We start from the raw sequence: 21,865 nt of genomic DNA on the forward strand, positions 1-21,865 counted from the left end.
CAACTTCACTGATTGGATCTTGTTACTGTCTAAATACGTTGTTATATATCGATTTCAATTTGAATATCCCTTTTACATCGCTTTATATATCTATAAGATGTTTAAAATTCAACGTTATTTCAAGCGGTTAATGGTAGCCGAATGGATTAGGTCTCCGCTAATCGAGCCAGAGATGTCTCGTGATACGGGGTTCGAATCGTTCGACTGGTAGTAATCGTGACACCCTACACTGAAGATTCCCGAAAGGATGAAACACTAGTGTCTGTAGGTATTTAATTATTATAGTAAAAAATAATTATAAATATATATATATATATATATATATATATATATATATATAATCTTTTAGATTATTTGGAATCTTTGGACAACTGTTTTCATCTTGAGTATCATTTTCACAATGTTTGGGTCGATGTAACCTCCAACCTTCTTGAGGTATATCTAGTTGAATGGTTCGGTTGGACTTGGGAATTTGGACAGAATTTCGAATGGAATCCTTCATTTACTTCATGGGGGGTAGCATGCTTTTGTTCTGTCAGCCATGACTTGATAGAGGTCCTGAGTAGTTCGCAAGTGTATTTTTCGGTCACCCACACTGAGAATTTAACCTTCAGGAGAATATCATTTTTACAATTGATTTTTCCAAGTATTCAACTTGCAGACAGTTCTAATATGAATTTTGGGAGCCTTCAACCTAGTTTTATTTCTAGTTGTAAATATCACTTTTTATTATGAATTATTATTACTGTGTAAATTCAGAAATGCAATTTTTCAAACTTAGAAGTTTTCAATTTTTGTGCTAACCAGCAAAATTATAATTACTCTATATAAATTTCTTTGCTAATTGTTTTTCTCTGGAGAAAAAAAGCCGAATTTTTTAAATTTCAAGGAATTAGGAAATAATTATCTTTATCTTGTGTTGTCAATCATAATTTGCAAAAGTTTTTTAACTCCTTTTAATTAGTAATATATATATATATATATATATATATATATATATATATATATATATAATTACTTAATATAGATTAATTATTGAATGTGCCAACTTCATTCTACCAAATTTTCTTCATTTTATTAATCTCCCCTCCTTTGCAGTAAGTTCTTTTTTATTTCTACAATTATTCTCTTAAATTATTCATCTCTAAGTAATTAACTCTCAAGATGGATATATTAATATTCCATTCTTTCACTAAATGTCGCAGCCATTGCATTTTTTTGTGCCTGACACACACACACACGTGTGGAATTTAAAAAAAAAAACATTTAAAAGAGAAAAATGAATTCTGCACTCGAGTTTGTAAATCCCTGGAAAGCTGACATTTAACAGTTTTCGTTCTGCTTATCATTTTATAGTTTTGTTTTTGTAAGAGAGACATAAATATTTGCGATATGACAAGTTTGTGACTGATATTGGCCAATCAGAAATCAGTTTACAAAGTGCAATAGCATTTATTTGCTACCAAATAAATCTGGGAACATTCAACTTTTTTTTTCATCGACAGATTTTGTTTTACATATCAAATAACAAAACATTGAGTTTAAAAGAAAAATGTCTTATTGGGTGATTTTTTTTTTATTTATTTTTTCTTATGAAATGTCTCAAGAAGTTGATAACATGCAGAAATTTCTAGATAGGTTTACCGGAAAATCTTGACTGTATTTATATATATAGATGGATATATAAATGGGTGAGAAGATGATAGTTTCCACTTAGCATAATGCAATACTCTTCCATAAAAGGAGTTGACTTCTAGGTTACCAGTATTGTAAATTTTTAAACAAATAAAAATCTTGCGCTATATCAGTAGTTAGTTCTTTAATTCAGATGGTAAAATGTCTGACGCAGGTTGCAAGTGATTCGGCGTCCAGGTTTCAAATCTTAGGGTTGATATACTTGCTACATCTAGCCATGTGTTTGTGTGTGGAGTTTTGTCACATCTTTGAAAACAGAATTTTTTTATTAAATAAATGAAATAATTTTAATTTTTCTAAAAAATTTTCAGACTTTTCAAGATTTTTTTTTTTTAATTAAATAATTAAAACAAATTTTTTTTTAATTAAATAATTAAAAAAATAAAAATTATTTAATAAAAAATCTATAACATTTTTTGTTCTAAAAAGGTTGCTAATTAACCTTACAAAATAATGTTTTCAGAGATGTGACCGAATTCCTATTCAAAATTTGTGCTAACCACTCAAGCACATCGGATTCAGACTTACAAGCACATCAACAAGAGCTTTCTTCACCCCTCAAAGTTAATACTATTAGCAAAATGAGAAAAATGTTGTTGGAAAACTGAATATTTCAGAAAAATAAATTCTTGCGTTGTAAGCCATGTTTAGTTTCAGAAGAGTTTCCAATGATAAGTTATTCTATACAATTCCTGAAGATGACAAATTCTCAGTGGACAGCTGTTCTGTACAAGTTCCGGACTTTATAATTTTGCAGCCACAGAGCAAAAGATTCTTCCCGTGTTGACACAAAGAAGACACATGCAACGTTGCTAAAAAATGGTTTAATTTTTATGGAGCAATTCTGGTTTCTGATTGGTTGGTAGCAGAATGTGAATTGATTTGATTCGTCAGTTCCTAGCAGCATCGTTTATAAATAGAATCTCTCGACTGTGAGGGACCATACCCCCATTATTCATGGTGAGGATGAGTTTCCTAGCGGCTTTGGCGGCTTGGAGACTGGGTAGAAAGTACTTGTCAAGGATCTGTTCTTGACACTCAGCCCAACAGGTGCGGGGCTGGGAACCTAAGCTACAAAGTCTATTTTGAACTCTGTCAAGGCAGGATAAGGTGCTTGTAGCAGATCCTGCTCAAATGTGGCAACAGTACTCCATTCTTGGATATACATGGCTCTTACACAGGTAGAAAATTGTATCCACAGTAGAATGATCCCACTGTTTTTTCAGCGACTATGCTAACAGATTTGATGTACATGTTCCATTTCAGATCAGGAGTAAAGGTCAGAGCCAGAAGCTTGTCAAAACATGGAGCTTCCCGAAGATGAGAGCCATTCATTTCAATTGATGCCAGATGAGGATCAGAACGTTGATGATGTAAAGATAGAAGCTTGGTTTTAGATGCATTAAAAGTAACCAGCCACCTCTTTCTCCATTGTACCACAGAAGAGAGAGAATCAGAACTTGGTCATTTATGGCCTATGAAGTGTTGAAATCGACAGGAGTCCATCATATATAATTTTAATGGACACTGTATATTAGTTTGATCTTCCATTGATACCTTTTGTTTCACAGAAACGCTGGTAACTCTGCCCACATAGCTGAAGATACCAAATGTAACTGATTCTTCAATCAATACATACAATGCAAGTTATCATTCCTGTTTGCTCATAAATTCCTCGAAATGGTAATATAGGCTTCAGAGTTTGCAGTAGAAGTGCACAGTTAACTTGTCATTGATTCTCAAAAAATGCCAGATGTGCCTTGAGGGGGGTTAAATTTACTGACATATCATTTCAAATACACTCCTTTTCACCTATTGAATACTAAGCCCCATCCTAAAAACTGAAGAATACAAAATGTAAAACTTTAAAAAAAGATCATGTGATGCAATGGTCATAATGCTCTTCATTCAATCATGGGAAATGCCAAGTTTTCTTGTGAGGAAATTTATTTGAAGGAATGGATACACGGATACCACTAAATCCTATAAAATGTGTTGCATGTTTTACAAAAGTTGAATGATTTTTTGATTATTTTAATGAAATTTCATATCTTTTATTCTTGCACTGCTCTGCATTGAGCTCTCCTATTTTAGATTTTCTACAGAAATTACTCTATCCTTTACAGACCCAACACATACGTATATATATATATATATATATATATACACGTGTATATATATATATATATACACGTGTATATATATATATATATACACGTGTATATATATATATATATATACACGTGTATATATATATATATATATATATACACGTGTATATATATATATATATATATATACACGTGTATATATATATATATATATATACACGTGTATATATATATATATATATATACACGTGTATATATATATATATATATACACGTGTATATATATATATATATATACGTATATATATATATATATATATATATATATACTAGCAAAAGTACCCGTCGTTTAACTGGGTTCAAAAACAGCCTACAGAAAATGGACTCTGATTTATGAAAGTATGATAGGTTATGAAAAGGAAGGGTTGTAAATTTGGGTTGAATTTATGGGTATCAAAACCAAAGCAAAATATGATGAAAGTAAAAATAAAATAGATAAACCCCATAATTTATTATACCATACCTGTTCACACTGAAACACTTATCACAATATTCTGTGGATCTATATTAAAAAACCTTGTTAAACTTTGTGACATATTTCCATTCTATGGAGGTCAGATGCAAACGAACACCCCATAATTTATTATACCATATTATACCATATTTCTTCAAACTGAAACATAATTATCAAAGTATACTTATGCAGATAGATATGAACAGTCTTTATTAAAGTTTGTGCCTATTTCCATTCTATGGAGGCCAGGCACGAACGCAGACTCCACGATTTTATTATACCATCCCTATTTAAGTTAAAACATACTTATCAAAGTATTCTTATGTACATCTATATCAAAAACACTTGTAAACGTTTTTAGATTTTTTATTTCCATACTTTGTGGACCAGGCGCGAACGCAGACTCCACAATTTTAATGAATCATCATTATGCCAGATCAAACATAACCATTCCTGTGTCTCGATACATCTTCTATCATTATATGTAATCAGTTTTTTAAAATATTCAACCATATAGGAGCCTATTCGTGACCAGACACAGAAAAGGAAGGTGGTGCTTGATTAACACTGCTGGGGAGCTATGATATACCGTATTATTTTTAAATCTTTGAAACGGTGTTTCATGGTAAACAACTGAGTTTTTCTGAAAACTTACAATTATTTTGAGTTCAAGAAAACAAATGGATTCAGCGATTGCAGGAAATTAAATGACTTACTGACAAAATAATTTTCCAACAAAAGACTAAAAACTAAATTTTAAAAAAAAAACTGTAATTTTCAAGGTTAAAAAATTTCCAAGACATATATATATATATATATATATATATATATATATATATTAGTTATATTTTTGTGTTGAGTAAACTCCTAATTAATTAACTGATGAATTTTTGAATACAGTGCCCTTTTTAAAATTCAGATTTCTTGATGAAATTTAGACTATTCGTATTAAATAAGAATTAATGAACACTCCCAAAATTTTCAGTTTCATGTCCTATATTTTAAAAGGTTGTTAGGAGAAAAAAGAATGAGCAAAACTTATTTTAAAATTAAAATATTTTCGATTTGTATGAAATTCATTATTACATCACCACTTCATAAAAATAATGTTCAATGTTTGATGATGAAAACGATGATGATCATGCAATTCACCAAAGCAATTTAATTAGGATCATATGTATTTCTCCATCAGAAGATAAATCCCTTCAAAAAGACATTAACACCATTTCTGATGGTTCATATTGTTGATTATATTTTTGCAAATGAAAGCAATGAACCATAGTTGTTTTAAGTGTCTTCAGGAGGATAGTGGTGTTGTCTCCCTTTTTATTAAGTTCTGTTCTTTAAGTTTTTGTAGTGATCTTCCTTGATTGTTGTTTTAGATTATTGACTGGGAAACAAAGATGGAGGTTTTGATAAATGGTCGTGTGTCTGTGATTGGAGTTATGTGAAGAGTAAATCTGCAGTTTAGATACTGGTTATCAGAAAATGTGCAGATTTCTGATGAAATTTATGAGGAAAAAGAGAACAAGATATGAAGCCGGAATCACTTCACGGCTCTTATCGAACAAATAATTTCTGACAAATAATTTCTCGTGAATGATGTTCCAATTTTTAATTCGTTTTTTTTTTTTTTGAAAGACAAAAGTAAAAACCAATAGAAAATGTCAGAAAAGAAACATAAAAAATATCAAGTCAGCAATTTTTAATGTATTTTCTAAAGATATCTCATTCATTTACCCCCCCCCAAAAAAAAAATATTAAAAAAAAAATTAAATTAAAAAAAAAAAAAAGGAAATTGAAATCTAATTGGATTTTTCCTTTTCAATTTAGGCTGAAGAATTGAACACCATCATTGGAAATGCATTCAAAATGGCATATGCACAACAGCGGGAACGGCAACCCACATTTAATGAACTGATTGAGCGCCAGATTACAGAGCAAAAAGCCAAATTTGCAGAAGATCAGGAACAAGCACAGAGAGATTTCCAACAGAAATTGAACGAAATTGCAACCCCAACACCTTTCTGCGAGAAGGCCATTCAAAGGATGGAAATGAGACGCCAACTGAGTGAAGAAACAGCCCAGGAACGAGAGAAAGAAATCGCGCAACAACAACAAACAACCTCAAGTGCAATCCGCAGTTGGCTCTTGGTAAGTTCCTAGCTTTTTTAGCTTTCTTTTGTGCATTGATGTGTCTTTGCACTCTCCTCTTTTTATCTCCCTTTCCATTTTCCTCTCACCTCCTCTTCCTCTAAGACATCCACAGCAAGAACTCCTTCCTCTCTCACAATAAAGAGAGCTTTCTTTTCCTCCCTGTGTTCAAATGTCTGGAAAGTGAGTTTCTTTCTAAAAACTTCCCATCTGAGGAACACCTTAGCACAAAATCTTCAAATCCAATTTCAGCAAATATTTTTGTGCGCAGAAACGACCTTGTAACTAATTTAATTTTATTCATTATTTTCAATCCTCTCATCATATTCTTCATCATTCAATCTAAATACTTTTGGATGATTCGGACTACTATTCTCCTGTTGGATGTTAAGATTGCATTGTTTCAGTGGATGAAACTTCTGACCTTTTCAGTTTTTTCCATGTTCCAAGTTCAAAAAGATTCACCTGAAGGTCGGAGGTCCCGTTGGCCAAAACATTTGAAGGATGAGATTTGTAGTCTGAATCCTCCAAATTATATAAAGTTTGCATATTTAACAAAGTAAAAAAAAAAATGATTGTTAAAAATTTCACAATATTGTTATGTCTGTTTCTTTGATAACTACAACATAGTCGTTTTCAAGTCTAATGTCAACAAATTCTTTGTGCCTTGATAAGCAGAGATATGTTAGTAACTTTTTTAAAAGTTGGTGTTTATGCAGTATGAACCACGTATAAAAATCACATTCCAAGTAAAAACTCTGATATACATATCATGTGAAAATAAATATCCTCGTCAAAAAAAAAGGAAAAAATTAAAAATAAATAGTTTTTGTATTTTGTTGATCCACCATTCATTAACACTTGGTTAAATTACACACTGACTTATCTCCCCTTCTTTTATGGAAATTCTTTTATCAAATGCAGATTGATAAAATATAACATAAGTGATTTTTTTAATTTTTTTTATTTAATTCAATGCAATGATTTTTCCTAATTTTTAGTGTAATTATATTTTGTTCAGTTTTCCTGTTAATTTATTTGGAACTGCGATTTTCACCTGTGTAACTCATTTTTCACTTGAGCTCAACAATATATTAGTACCAAAAGTTCAGGTAATTGTCCAAAATTCTCTCCATATTAAAAAACAAAAATCAGAAAATTTTTTTATGGTGTATGTACCCATCATGTTATGAAAAGATTATATTTCAAAAATCACATGAATTGATCAAGTAGTTGTTTTTTGTTTTTTTTGTGTATAGAACATCATTTTTTACAATTTTAGGTGATTAATGGTAAATCCTAGCCATTTCAAGCCTAAAAAGAAATCTTAGATGCTTGAATTATCTCCCTTTTGTTTAGTCAAGATGGCAGAGCAAGGCACTCCATCCTCGTTTTCTCATAAAATTTGATTTTCTTAATAAAAAAAAAAAAATACTTGATTCTGGACAGGAACAAAAATTCTTTATTAAAAAAACATTCTATTCAAATATTTATCATTTATTCATTTTGGTTTTATTTTTTAAAATTTCTTCAGGGAAGACCAAATGATCGGATAAGATATCGTTCACCTGTGACAGAGATCCTGTCGATGACCTCAGCCGTCGGACGAAATGCTTCACCCCCGCCACTTATCAAACCATTGAGTCCGGCTCATATCAATCAACTACGACAGCGCAATTTGGATATTGCTTTCCAAGAGCACCGTAATTCTGCTCCTCCTGGGGGTAGCCCCTCTCATCCCCTATCGGTGAACGTAATCAAAGAATGCTTTGAGAATTCTAACAGTAACTGCAAGAACAAGGGGTCACCAGTGACAGCCCTAAAAGACGAGATTGACAAGCACTTCAATGGCTTATCTTTGGATGGCTTGCCTGTGGAAGCAGGCCTCTCCGAAAACTATTTATATCCTGTTTCCAATCCAAAGCAGACAGAAAAAGAAAAGGTATAAACATTTCATTTTTCATTTTTTTATTTTTAAAGTTTATTTTAAAAAACAAATTGTATTTCTGTACATCGAGCAAAAGAAACCCTAGATAAGACATATAAAATTACAAAATACTTGTGCAGTATAATAGAACAAAAAAAAATGCATCTAACGTAAAAACACTTATGTACATGTCATGTCAAAATAAGTAAAAATTCCAAAAGTTATGAAAAATGATGGAATAGAAGATCTGCTAAAATATTTTTTACAAAAATGGTAGCTTACAATTATTTTATCAAAATCTTTTTTCTTTTTTTTTTCTTTTTTTTTTTTTTTTTTTTTTTTTTACACGGTGGTCACCACTTATCAAGGCCCGGAAGCCACTCAGGGATAAGGGTTATTGCAAGTACAGTACGTTAGTGTGGAGATTTAATCAAGTGTTTACTTAAAAGGGCAGTTCATTAGGAATTTGTTTACGTTGGACTTGAACACATCCAAGTTGGAGTCAGGTGGGAAGCAGGCAGACGGAACAGAGTTCCACAGGTGTGCAGTTCTAAGAATGAAGCTTTGTTCATGGAATCCACGTTTTGATTTAGGCACAGATAAAGAGTGGGGGAAATTTTTCACAGTGGATTCAGCTAGACCGGTGTTTTTCGTGAAAGATTGGCGAGGGGGGAATGAGAGATTGGAGTTCAGACGAGCACCTGCCATGGAAATAACGATAAAACATGGAAATAACGATAAACAAACGCAACGTCTCTTCTGTGGGAGAGAGGTTGCAGGGTAGAGAAAAGGGCATCCCCCACTAAGCCACGAAGTCTATTTTGTACTCTGTCAAGGTAGGATAGGCTGTTTTTAGCAGCTCCTGCCCAGATATGGCAGCAGTATTCCATACTTGGACGTATTTGGCTTTTATATAGATAGAGAATTGCATCAGTAGTGAGATATCGTCTGGAGCGGTAGAAGGATCCCACCATCTTTCCAGCGACCTTGGCAACAGACTTGATGTACGTGTTCCATTTCAGATCAGGAGTAAAGGACAAACCCAGAAGCTTGTCAAAACACGGGGCTTCTCCTAGACAAGAGCCATCCATTTCAATTGATGCCAGATGGGGATCAGAGCGTTGATGATGTAAAGATAGGAGTTTGGTTTTAGATGCATTAAAGGTAACCAGCCACGTCTTCCCCCACTGAACCACGCGCTCGAGATCAGAGGAGAGGGAATCAGAGAGAACTTTGTCATTTACAGCCTTTGATGTGTTGCTGTAGATGGTCGTGTCATCAGCATAGATGTCAACGAATGATTTAAGTATGTGTTTAGGGAGGTCATTGATGTAGATCAGGAAGAGAGTTGGGCCCAGGATTGACCCTTGAGGAACTCCAGCCATTAATACTGCAAGCTTCTGATTTTTGTCCAGTTATCTCCCTTGGATTTTAAGAACTCTTTAACATTAACAAATACAATAAAACTATAATTTGATAATTTTTTTCAATGGTAATTATTTATCTACTCAATCATTTTTCGTGATTTTTGACATTTTTTACTAATTTGAACGTGACACGTAAGTACATAACCATGTTTTTACTTAAAATGCATTTTTTTTTAATCCCACTCTACTGCACAAGCATCCCAAAATTCATAAACTTAACCGATTCAGTAAATAAAATGCTTATTGCAAGATAAAATGTGAGAATTATTAATTCTCCATCAATTCTTTGACTGGCAGTTCTTTGTGATTATCATGCCGAGCTACAGATATCCTCCATGTTGGTAGTCCTCCTTCCCATTGCTGCTGCACGTATGGCTGATCTCTCACCAGATTTCCAGCTAGATCATGGGGTAAAAATTTTCCAGACATCAGGTAGCAGTGTCGTGTGTAATAATGGTGTATGGAAAATGGTAAATGGAAGAAAAGTTAGAGTTTGCGTGTTCTTTGTCTGTGGTGTTATTTTCAAATGCTGTAAGATTACGCTTGGCATACATGATATGAAAGCCATAGTTGTGTTTTTCAGTGATGTAAGCATTGCTTACATTTTAAAATATGTATAAAATACATTTATAATCAAAATTACTAAACCTACAAAATTTTTCCAAGACAAACCTTCAATTACAACCTGACTGAAAAGATTTTTTTTTCTAGTTTGATGCCACACATCCACCTGCTAAATGTGTCAAAAAATTTTTATCTTTTCGATTATTTTGGATATTTTCATGTTTTTTTTTATTCCTGCTGTCTGATAGGAATTATTCGTCCACTTTTCTCAATCACTGATAATTCTTAAAGATCGAATAAAACTTTAACAAATAATCTTTCGCTTGACACAAATATATGCAATCTTCTGTTTATCTGTGAATCTTTTAATGAACAATGTCTTTGTATTTGTTTATAATTGTGAATCTCTTCATGAGATGTCTTTGTTTGTATTCGTTTATTTATAATGGCAAAACTATGAAAATTTATCGATTATTCTGCTTCCATTTTGAAGCAAGCGGAAAAAGAAAAAGAGAAGGTAAAATATTTTGTTCGTTATTTGTAATTGTGGTTTTGTGTGTGACGCCTTTTTGTAATTAAATTTTTTTAAAAATTTTTAGCATTTAAAAATGTAATTAAAAATGGAGCAGTTTTAATAAATCTTTTAAAAAATTCTTTTTTTATAGAATTCTTAATAATTTTGTAAAAACATTTTTTTTTAATAGGTGCTTGTACACTATAATAAAATTTTGAATAAATAATATTTGTCTATTACTTGCAAAGATAACTATGATCATACAATTGTGAGCCTGGAGATGGTTCATCAGTCCGATTCGAGCTATCCAGTATCTCCCACATGTGCGATGCTTCTGTTCTGGCTTTTCTGATACGTTTCCTCTTGTGTTCTTCAAGGTGTGTAGATTTAGCAGATTTTCGCACAAATTGGAGTACAAACCAAGCTGTTTGAGGGAGCCCTTCAAGATGTCTTTAATTGTTTCTACTGTCGGCATACATTTTTTTTTTCCTTGGATTGCTCATTGTAAAGGATTTGTTTGAGGAATCTTGAATCTGACGTGCAACAATAAACCTGACACTACATTTCAGGTGGAAACACTATTATGTACTTAGGTGCCATGTCAAAAATAGTATAAATTTTAAAAATGATCCAACAGAAAAATAATTGCAAGTAAAAATAGAATTTATTAATTTAACCAGTTTTATCGTATGTTTTTAATATGGAAGAGGTATGTGACCAATTCAGTGTGACAAACTAACTTATCTGACTTGCTTTCTTTGAAATCTACAATTGAAAAAATACAAAATGTCTGACCGCTAGTTTCTATGATTATTTTTTGTGAAAAATATATCTAGCACATTTTCTACTGGATCATTTTTTTTGTAATTTTTTGAATTTATACTAATTTTAACATGACACAAAAGTATGTACATGTCTTCACCTGAAATGCATTGGTTTTAAAATTCACTATACTACACAAGCACATTTTGATCACACATTTTACATTAAGTTTTAAATTATATACTTTTTAAAATAAGTAAAGTCTATTTTTTATTATACAATTTTTTGTGATTCAATGTTTTGGAGAAATCATTTTAGTTCTTTCATAGCTTCTCGTCTGTAAAACCATTGTTTGCTTTTTTTCCTGTTTTTGCCTAAATGTGTTTTCCTTTGTGATTTGATCTTCTGCTTTCATATTATTATACCATAGAATGGGTGTTAAGAGAAAAAAATATCTACCAGAATGTTTCAAGTTTTTGTTTAACAAAAGAAATGTAAATCTATATTTAAATGTATATATTTGAAAAGTATGTATATTTGTATGTGTGTGTGTGTGTGTATATATATATATATCAATTTAAAAAGTATGTATATTTGTATGTGTGTGTATATATGTCAATTTAAAAAGTATGTATATTTGTATGTGTGTGTGTGTATATATGTCAATTTAAAAAGTATGTATATTTGTATGTGTGTGTGTGTGTGTATATATATCAATTTAAAAAGTATGTATATTTGTATGTGTGTGTGTGTGTATATATATCAATTTAAAAAGTATGTATATTTGTATGTGTGTGTGTGTATGTATATCAATTTAAAAAGTATGTATATTTGTATGTGTGTGTGTGTATATATATTTGAAAAGTATGTATATGTGTGTGTATATCAATTTAAAAAGTATGTATATTTGTATGTGTGTGTGTATATATATATATATATATATATATATATATATAGAAATTTGAAAAGTATGTATATTTGTATTTGTGTGTGTGTATAAATATTTGAAAAGTATTATATCTGTATGTTTATGTGTTTATATATATATATTAAAAGTATGTATATCTGTATGTGTTTGTTTGTGTATGTAAATATATATATATATATATATATATATATATATTTGAAAAGTATGTATATCTGTATTTTTATATGTATTAAACAAAAAAAAACTGCTGCATTCTTTTCAATAAATTCGGGATCGTTAGGATTTTATGATGGAAATTGAATAACTTTTTGTAGTTTTCATATCCTTAAATACCCTAGAAATTTCACCTGCCACAATTCTAATTTAGATTCCGATTCGTCAAAGCAAAGTTGATGGCTGGGCCCATAACCTGTTAAATGTTGAACCATTATGTTAAACAAAGATGTCGGTAGTAGATCAAATCAGCAAAGAATCAATGCAGTCACGATCTCGAGTGTTAAAAAATATATCTAGCACATCTACAGGATAATTTTTTGAATTTATACTAATTTCAACACAATACAAAAGTATATAAATGTTTTCACCTGATCTCAAGTGTTGAGTAATTTTTTGTAAAAAAGATGGCAGCGAAGAAATGCAGTCACGAATCAATCATTTCAAGACAGAGGTTGACAGCGAACTGAATTTAATCCAAAATTCGATATTTTTTATAATAAAGTTGGAAACTTCTGATTGGTTGATTGTTCTAACCGTAAGTTATAAGTAAGATTGTCGGAATCATTGGGGTCATATCCTCACCAGAAATCAAAAACATGTTAACAAGATGGTGTTAAATCCACTTTCTGTTCCATACCATAAGTGGAAAAAAAAATTGTAAATAGCTAATATATGATTTCATTTTAAATTGAATACAAAGCCGTTAAACTGCTAAACGTAACGTTACATAGTACGATGAAGTGTAGAATGTTGAAAGTGCAAAATTATTGTGTATTTGTGAAAGAAAGCGTCTAAGCAAAGCGATTAATGAATGGGAAAACATGACTTATTTGCTGTCAATGTGTCCGTAGTGAATCTTTTTCTTAGCCAGTCAGCATAACAGGTGTGTACGGTAGGCAATAATCATCACAAAATGAGATGTGTAAGGTTTTACAATGGTTAGCAAACCGAAAGAAAAAAGCAGAGTATAGATGTGCATGTGTACATCCGTTGGGGACAAGCGTAAACAAGTTATATTTAGAATTAATACATATAAAACAATAAATTATCAGGTGGTTATCTTTGTATGTATCGGCTTGGATTGTCACAGATGAAGCTGGTGAAAAATGTTTGACTTGTTATTCAGCAGGAAAGAAAGAGTCAAATTTGTTCTGTGTGATGACTGATGAGATGTTGCTTAGTGTTAGTCTGAAAAATATCTTAGACCAAAATTTCCTTATTCTGAGGAATACAAGCAGAAAGCCAATGGGATTGCCCAGACTTTTTGAAGGGAGCAATTATTTTAAGAAATGAAAATCAAAAACTAATGTCAAATGTATTGATAGAAAAAGCAAACGCGGACGGTGTTGTTGGAAAAAGATGTGGCAAATGTAATAATGTTCGCAGTCACTTGAAGGAAAGGAAGAGTAGTAAACAATGAGAGAGTAGTTATGCTACCACTTGTGAAGATTTTGGAATTAATATAATAATCTGTGATAACAAATGAAAGCGACTGGTGGTAGTGAGACCGTAATGAATTATGTGACATCTGCTTTTTGAAGCCATAATGTCATTTTGTACAGCGAAAAATGTTCCTATTTTATTATATTTAGGGACTAGATATAAAAAAAAACTTACTAACAGGATACAAAGTGAACACTAATCAAACAGTCGCTATGTTGAGTTAGTTCCCTCTATCCTGTCTCTTTCTATCTCTTTTCTCTCTCTCTCTTCTTCATTTTGGCTCCCCTCTCACTCTCCCTTGTTTTGGCTCCCCACTCACTCTCCCTTGTTTTGGCTCCCCACTCACTTTCCCTCGTTTTGGCTCCCCTCTCACTCCCCCTCGTTTTGGCTCCCCCCTCTCTATTTCCCTTTCCTTTTGTCTTCCCCCTCTTTCTCTCCCTCTCCTTTTGTCTTCCCCCTCTTTCTCTCCCTCTCCTTTTGTCTTCCCCCTCTTTCTCTCCCCCTCCTTTTGTCTGTCCCTCTCTTTCTCTCCCCCTCCTTTTGTCTGTCCCTCTCTTTCTCTCCCCCTCCTTTTGTCTGTCCCTCTCTTTCTCTCCCCCTCCTTTTGTCTGTCCCTCTCTTTCTCTCCCCCTCCTTTTGTCTGTCCCTCTCTTTCTCTCCCCCTCCTTTTGTCTGTCCCTCTCTTTCTCTCCCCCTCCTTTTGTCTGTCCCTCTCTTTCTCTCCCCCTCCTTTTGCCTTCCCCTCTCTTTCTCTCCCCCTCCTTTTGTCTTCCCCTCTCTTTCTCTCCCCCTCCTTTTGTCTTCCCCTCTCTTTCTCTCCCCCTCCTTTTGTCTTCCCCTCTCTTTCTCTCCCCCTCCTTTTGCCTTCCCCTCTCTTTCTCTCCCCCTCCTTTTGCCTTCCCCTCTCTTTCTCTCCCCCTCCTTTTGCCTTCCCCTCTCTTTCTCTCCCCCTCCTTTTGCCTTCCCCTCTCTTTCTCTCCCCCTCCTTTTGCCTTCCTCTCTCTTTCCCTCCCCCTCCTTTTGCCTTCCCCTCTCTTTCTCTCCCCCTCCTTTTGCCTTCCCCTCTCTTTCTCTCCCCCTCCTTTTGCCTTCCCCTCTCTTTCTCTCCCCCTCCTTTTGCCTTCCCCTCTCTTTCTCTCCCCCTCCTTTTGCCTTCCCCTCTCTTTCTCTCCCCCTCCTTTTATCTTCCCTCTCTCTTTCCCTCGCTTCCACCAAATGCATTAAAAATGTCTTTCTCCATTTTTACACGCATGCAAAGAATTTCTTGCAAAAAAAAAAGAAAAGAAAAAAAGTAGGTTAAAATAGAATATGCGATTTGTTTCTTCTTCAAATTTAGTGCAACTAATTATCTTCGCTTTGTTGTATTTAAATAAAATCGTCTTCCCAGTGTAAAAACAACAAACATTTGACCCGTGAATTCAGTTGACATTACAAAGCTTAATTATTCTTTGTTCTTTGGGTTTTTTTTTTAAATATATATATATATATATAAATAAAATCCTCCTGATTTTATTATTTTTTCATTTAATCATATTTGGTTGACATTTCTGTTATAGTCGCCCTGTTTTGGTCTGGTGTACTCTTCGCCCCTTTTTAAAGAAGCGGTTGAGGGCCAACAAGGAATGAGTAAAAAAGACCCACAAAAAAACAAACACAGGAAGGATAACTGGAATAATAATTAATAGACACTCGCTTCCAAAAATAACTTTACCTAAAAGTCAACTATGTTTTCTCACGACGTTACGATTCCTACACATTTAGAAACGTTTGTCTTTCACATTTGAAAGTGTTGTCTTCGCATACACTTTTAACTCCACCGTTGATTGTTCATATTGTGATGAGCTGTGGTTACTGGTGTGAATTGTGCACTTGGAATTTCATGTTCAAGTTCTGTTGAAGCTTCTTTCACTTATCTCCTCTTTCCAGCTATGGGTGAAATAGTAGAAAATAGATCTTGGGTTTACTTTCAGCAGCCTCCTAACTTTTGCTTCCCTTGTTTTGTCTTTTAGTCCTCACATTTCACAATGTTTCTGACAAAGGGGGAGAAATTGCTGCTTTCAGGGTCGGAATATATCTAACGCTCATCGTTGACAGTTTTTTAGGGTTTTTTTTTTTTATAACTCCTTACATAAAGTAGCTTCATGTCTTATCGGAAGCAATTTTCATTAAAAAAAGAAAATGTAAGATAGACTAGACTCCAGTATTGCTCTAAAAGTGATGAAAGAAAACTTTTGTCTTCGAAGTATATGAACATACGACAGTTTTCTCCCTTTCTTATGCAATCTTTTGCATTATTGCTCTTTGCATTTGAATCTTTCAAGATGCACTTATTGTGCAGTAGAGGGCAGACAAGGCACTGCTGCATCGTATGGTACTGCTGTCCACATTCGTAGATAGCTGGCTCAGTTTTGTAGCCGCATCTCATCATGGCGGTTTTTAATCACCCCATTCCTGTTCTCCGGCTACTTCGGAGCTTGGAAGTTGTTACTAAATGAAACCTTTATTCTAACGCGTCTTTAAACTTCATCACTCATTCATCGGCATAAAATAATGATTTAAAACGAAAAAAAATTAATTAAAAAATTCATATTTTCAGTATTTCTTGACAAATGTGAGACTACAAAAACCGAAGTAGATTTATAATTTTTAAAGAATTTAATTTAAAAAATTAATGATTTCATTCAATGACCAATTTAACAAAAAAATTTTGGAGTGGTTTCCAAGTTTCCAGATGATATGAATTCATTTATGATTGGTTATATTTTAATTTTTATTTATTTATTTATTTATTTTTTTTACAAAGGCATAACCACTTATCAAGGCTTCGAGACCACTCGAGGATGATGGTTAATGAGTGTACAGTAGTAGTCAACGGGACAATATCGTAGTAATCGTTAGTAGTGTAAATTTGGTAAATTCGATTATGTAAGGGGACATCTCAAGAACTTGTTCACATTGGACTTGAAGATGACCATATTGTAATCAGAAGGAAAAAAGGCAAATGGAAGAGAGTTCCAAAGGCTCGCATTTCTAAGAAAGAAGCTTTGTTCATGGAATCTACGTTTAGGTTTGTGCACAGTTAAAGAGTGAAGAAAATTATTGATAGTGGCTTCAGCTAGACGAGTGTTTTTCATGAAAGTTTGGCAATGGGTGAGGGGACCATGGACTGGAGCTCAGACGAGCATTTTAAACCATTTGGGAATTCATCTCTGTTTCAGAATTTTTTATCCATTCATCATCATAGCATTTCACTGAATCGCAAGGTCCACCGTTGGACAGTGCCCGCATTGGAGCATGCCTCGTTCAGGGCACAGTTCATGAGGATGTATGCAATGGTCTGCATGTCAGTGCTGCAGTGACACTGAGCATCCTGAACATAACCCCACTTGTGCAGGTTGTCCCATGTTTTAGCAACTTTTGCTTGAGCCCGGTTGCATCCAGAGCACTATTAAAACTAAGTTCTTCCAACCCCCTTTCTTTGTAGGAGATTGACAATTGTTTAGAAACAAGAAATTCAATCTGAGTTAGTATCTTTCGATTAAAAAAAAATGCTAACTTATTTCATGGGCTCTAAAACTTTGTGAACCTTGCTTGCTTGTCTCTTGTCTTCCATGATTGGGCGATTCCATCTTTTGAAAAAAAGGTGAATTATATATATATATATATATATATATATATACACACACACACACACACACACACACACACATGTATGGACATGGCTCAGAGGCTATGGAATGTTTTGGTTTTAATTCTAGTTGTTGGCACCCAAGTCACACACATATATATATATATATATATATATATATATTAGTTTTGATCTCACTACCATATATTAGGTTCAATATAATAATCGATAGGTAACCGTCTCTATAATAATGAATACGTAATTTGCATGAATTAAAATATCATATTTAAATGTATCTAACGACCGGGCAACACCGGGCAGCCTGATAAAATGCGATAACATTAAAAATTATGTTTTATTCTTGATAACATTGATGAAAATGGTCATTTGACCCCCCCCCCTCCCCCCAAAGAATGAATTTTTTATTTTCTAAATTTTAGATATTATTTTTCTGTGGGTAATACTGATTATAAAAAAATAGCAACCTTGTAGTGTGATGAGCTTCTTTTTTTTTTTTTTCTCAGTATCTTTGGTGTGACCAGATTGCGCACTGACATGAGCATTCTTATGACAGTTTTATGAATCTTACTACTTCCGTGCTGGCTCATGACAAAATGGAAGTGGGTTTAATTTTTGTTTGTGACACCATCACTAGAAAATTGCTATACAAGGCCAATAGGCTCTGTCTATCTGATTTGATTTTTCAACACAACTCCCCCCCCCCCATCTTCCTAGATATATCACCTTCACCACGGCTGAGGAACTTTATTTACTCTCTGAATGGTAATCCTCTAGATTCTAGACTCATTTCCAAGAACTTAAACATAGCAGACACTGAAGCTTCAGCGAAATTTAGAAATAATTATTTTTAAATTCTCAGGAACTTCAATTATTTACCTCTAACTCTGTAATTTTTTACTCCTGAGGGGTAAATTTAACCCTCGTTGAGAACCTCTGCTCTAGAATATCAGAGTGAGGCTAAAAGATTTTACACTTTGACTAAGGGTGACCTGGAACTGTGCAAGGCAGGAGCGTACATCTCCCTCGGGTATTATACATATCCGCTTACCTGTGAGATGTAACATTTTATAATCTCTTTTGATAAACAAAACATGTTTACGTGAGGCTGGTAATCATTCAATATTATTAAAGCTTTTGTTTTTTGTTGTTTATAAAACGATTTCCAACTTAGTCATTATTGACTTATAAGAATGAATATTTTTTAATCTTTGTATTTTTTTAATTCCTTGCATACGTCTTATTTAATCTCGTTTTTATTCTTTAAAGCAAGCAGAAAAGGAAAAAGAAAAGGTATTGGAATCCTTTTTGAATTTTAATGATGTTTGCATCTTCGTCTATGACTGTCTTTTTTGGTTTGAGAAATTCCATAGTGCTGATGTCTTCTTGGTGCCCTGTTGTCTCATTCTAAATGACCATAGAAAAGAGTCTTACATGTTGCTTAAATACGACGAACTCTCTATTGGATGTGATAAACACGTGCTATGAATGAACCATGGTTTTTGGTGCTTGTGCATTATAAGTGGATGCCTAAAAAATGCATTTTAAAATAAAAACATAATTACGTGTTGTGTCGAAATTCATAAAACTTCAAAAAAATAATAAAATAGAAAAATAATTACTAGAAAAAATAAAATTTATCAAATAATGCAGTTATAGCAGTTTAGTATATTCTATATGACAGACTGAATTATCTCCCTTGTTTTCACCTCGCGTTTGCTGTTTGCTGGCAGAGTAATAATATATATTTTTTGTTTGTCCTTTTTTTTTTTTTTTTGTAAAACATGATTCTAGCAGATCTACTTAAACATTTTTTTAAATTTTTTAAATTTTTACTAATTTCGACATGACACATAATTACATAGTGTCTTTACTTAAAATGCATTCAAAAAAAATTTTTTTATTTTTTTAGAGAATTAATTATAGTGTACAAGTACCTTTATATATATATATATATATATATATATATATATATATATATACTAGCGAAAGTACCCGTCATTGGCTGGGTTCAAAAACAGCCTACAGAAAATGAAAGTATGATAGGTTATGAAAAGGAAGGGTTGTAAAGAGATAGCTTCGAATTTGGGGGTATCAAAACCAAAGCAAAATATGATGAAAGTAAAAATAAAATAGATAGACCCCATAATTTATTATACCATACCTGTTCACATTGAAACACTTATCACAATATTTTGTGGATCTATATTAAAAAACCTTGTTAAACTTTGTGACATATTTCCATTCTATGGAGGTCAGACGCGAATGAACACCCCATAATTTTTTATACCATATTATACCATATTTCTTCAAACTGAAACATAATTATCAAAGTATACTTACGCAGATAGATATGAAAAGTCTTTATTAAAGTTTGTGCCTATTTCCATTCTATGGAGGCCAGGCGCAAACGCAGACCCCACAATTATATTATACCATCCCTATATAAGTTAAAACATACTTATCAAAGTATTATGTACATCTATATCAAAAACACTTGTAAACATTTTTTTTTTTAATTTTTTATTTCCATACTTTGTGGACCAGGCGCGTACGCAGACCCCACAATTTTAATGAACCACCGTTCTGCCAGATCAAACATACCCATTTTTTTACATCTTCTATCATTATATGCGATCAGTTTTCTATAATAGTCAACCATATAGGAGCCTATTCGTGATCAGACACACACACACAGACGTTCAGCTTTATATTATATATATATATATATATATCCTCTTGGCCATATGTATTAGAAACTTTTCAGATATAGTTGCATTATTCAGGTTACTATTATGATATTGATTGCCATTTTAGCGGTCAATGTAACCTCCAAAATGTTTTTTTTGGAACTTTGGAAACTATACAGAATTTCAAACTGAACTTTTTATTTAATTCACGAGGGTAGATTGTTTTTATTTTGTCAGTTATTTTGAGGTATATATGTTAGCTTTTTTTCCTTTTTTTTTAAATTTATTTTTCAGGGAGATTCTAATTTAAGAATATTTTAAGTATACGAGAGGTGTGCAATAAGTAATGCCCCTGACCCACTTCCCATAGCAGTAGAGCAACGAAACTTGGCACAGTTATTAGTCTTTCTTTACATAGGAGCCACCCAGAGTTATGCATTTCTCCCATTGTTTGAGGCAGCTATGGAGACCGTTTTTATAGAACAACCCAGGTTGGCCCTCCAACCACGACATGATTCAGAAATCAAGGCTGCATCATCTGAGAAACGCTTTCCTTTCAAAAACAACTTCATGGCTGGGAAGAGGTGAGAAGGGTGCAAGGTCAGGAGAGTAGGGAGGATGGGGGGGAAGATTTCATAACAACACGCCCATACTACTGACTGGTGACATGCGAGTTGTGGACCGGAGCGTTGTCCTGCAGGAGGAGGGTACCTTTGTTGATCTTGCCCCGCCTCTTGATTTTGATAGCTTCCCTTAATTTCCTCAAAAGTGAAGCATAATAGGCTCCTGTAATTGTGATACCCTTTGCCAGGAAATCTGTCATCACTACTCCGTCCTGGTCCCAGAAGACTGTGAGCATGACCTTGCCAGCAGAGGGCTGCACCTTTGCCTTCTTTGGAAGTAGTGAGTCCAAGTGCTTCCACTGCATTGACTGGACTTTGGTCTCTGGATCATAGTGATGGACCCAGGTTTCATCCTGTGTAATCAGTCTTTTGAAAAACTTTGACTCATCTTCTTGGCACTTCTCCCAATTCATCGTCGCGCACTCGACGCGTTCTCGCTTCTGGAATGGTGTGAGCAACCTGGGTATCCATCTGGCAGACACCTTATGCATATGCAAATGGTCATGAATGATAGTTTCCACAAACCCTGTACTAATCTTGACATCTTGGGCTATTTGGCGAATAGTAATGCGCCGATCTTCCAAAATGGCAGCCTCAACTTGACGGACAGATGCCTCATCAATGGCAGAAGGAGGGCAGCCAGGTCTGGGA

The 21,865-nt window shown here is 33.4% G+C and overlaps 1 protein-coding gene across 29 annotated transcripts in view; it reads left to right on the forward strand.

Annotated features, from left to right (window-relative positions):
• LOC145301788 (uncharacterized) overlaps positions 1–21,865 on the forward strand; it is a 533,649-nt gene that overhangs the window by 277,161 nt on the left and 234,623 nt on the right. For 15 of the 29 annotated variants that reach the window (XM_080144603.1, XM_080144612.1, XM_080144604.1 and 12 more), the window contains exons 5-6: positions 6,154–6,474; positions 8,009–8,416. In XM_080144603.1, the coding sequence (XP_080000729.1) occupies positions 6,154–6,474; positions 8,009–8,416 (729 nt within the window). Of the gene's footprint in view, positions 1–6,153; positions 6,475–8,008; positions 8,417–10,885; positions 10,910–19,170; positions 19,195–21,865 lie in introns of all 29 variants that reach the window. The other 14 variants (XM_080144599.1, XM_080144601.1, XM_080144602.1 and 11 more) reach the window with 2 other exon arrangements.

This window comes from Euprymna scolopes, chromosome 2, assembly GCF_053919585.1.
Source record: "Euprymna scolopes isolate OS-2025 chromosome 2, ASM5391958v1, whole genome shotgun sequence".
Taxonomy (NCBI): Eukaryota; Metazoa; Mollusca; class Cephalopoda; order Sepiida; family Sepiolidae; genus Euprymna; species Euprymna scolopes.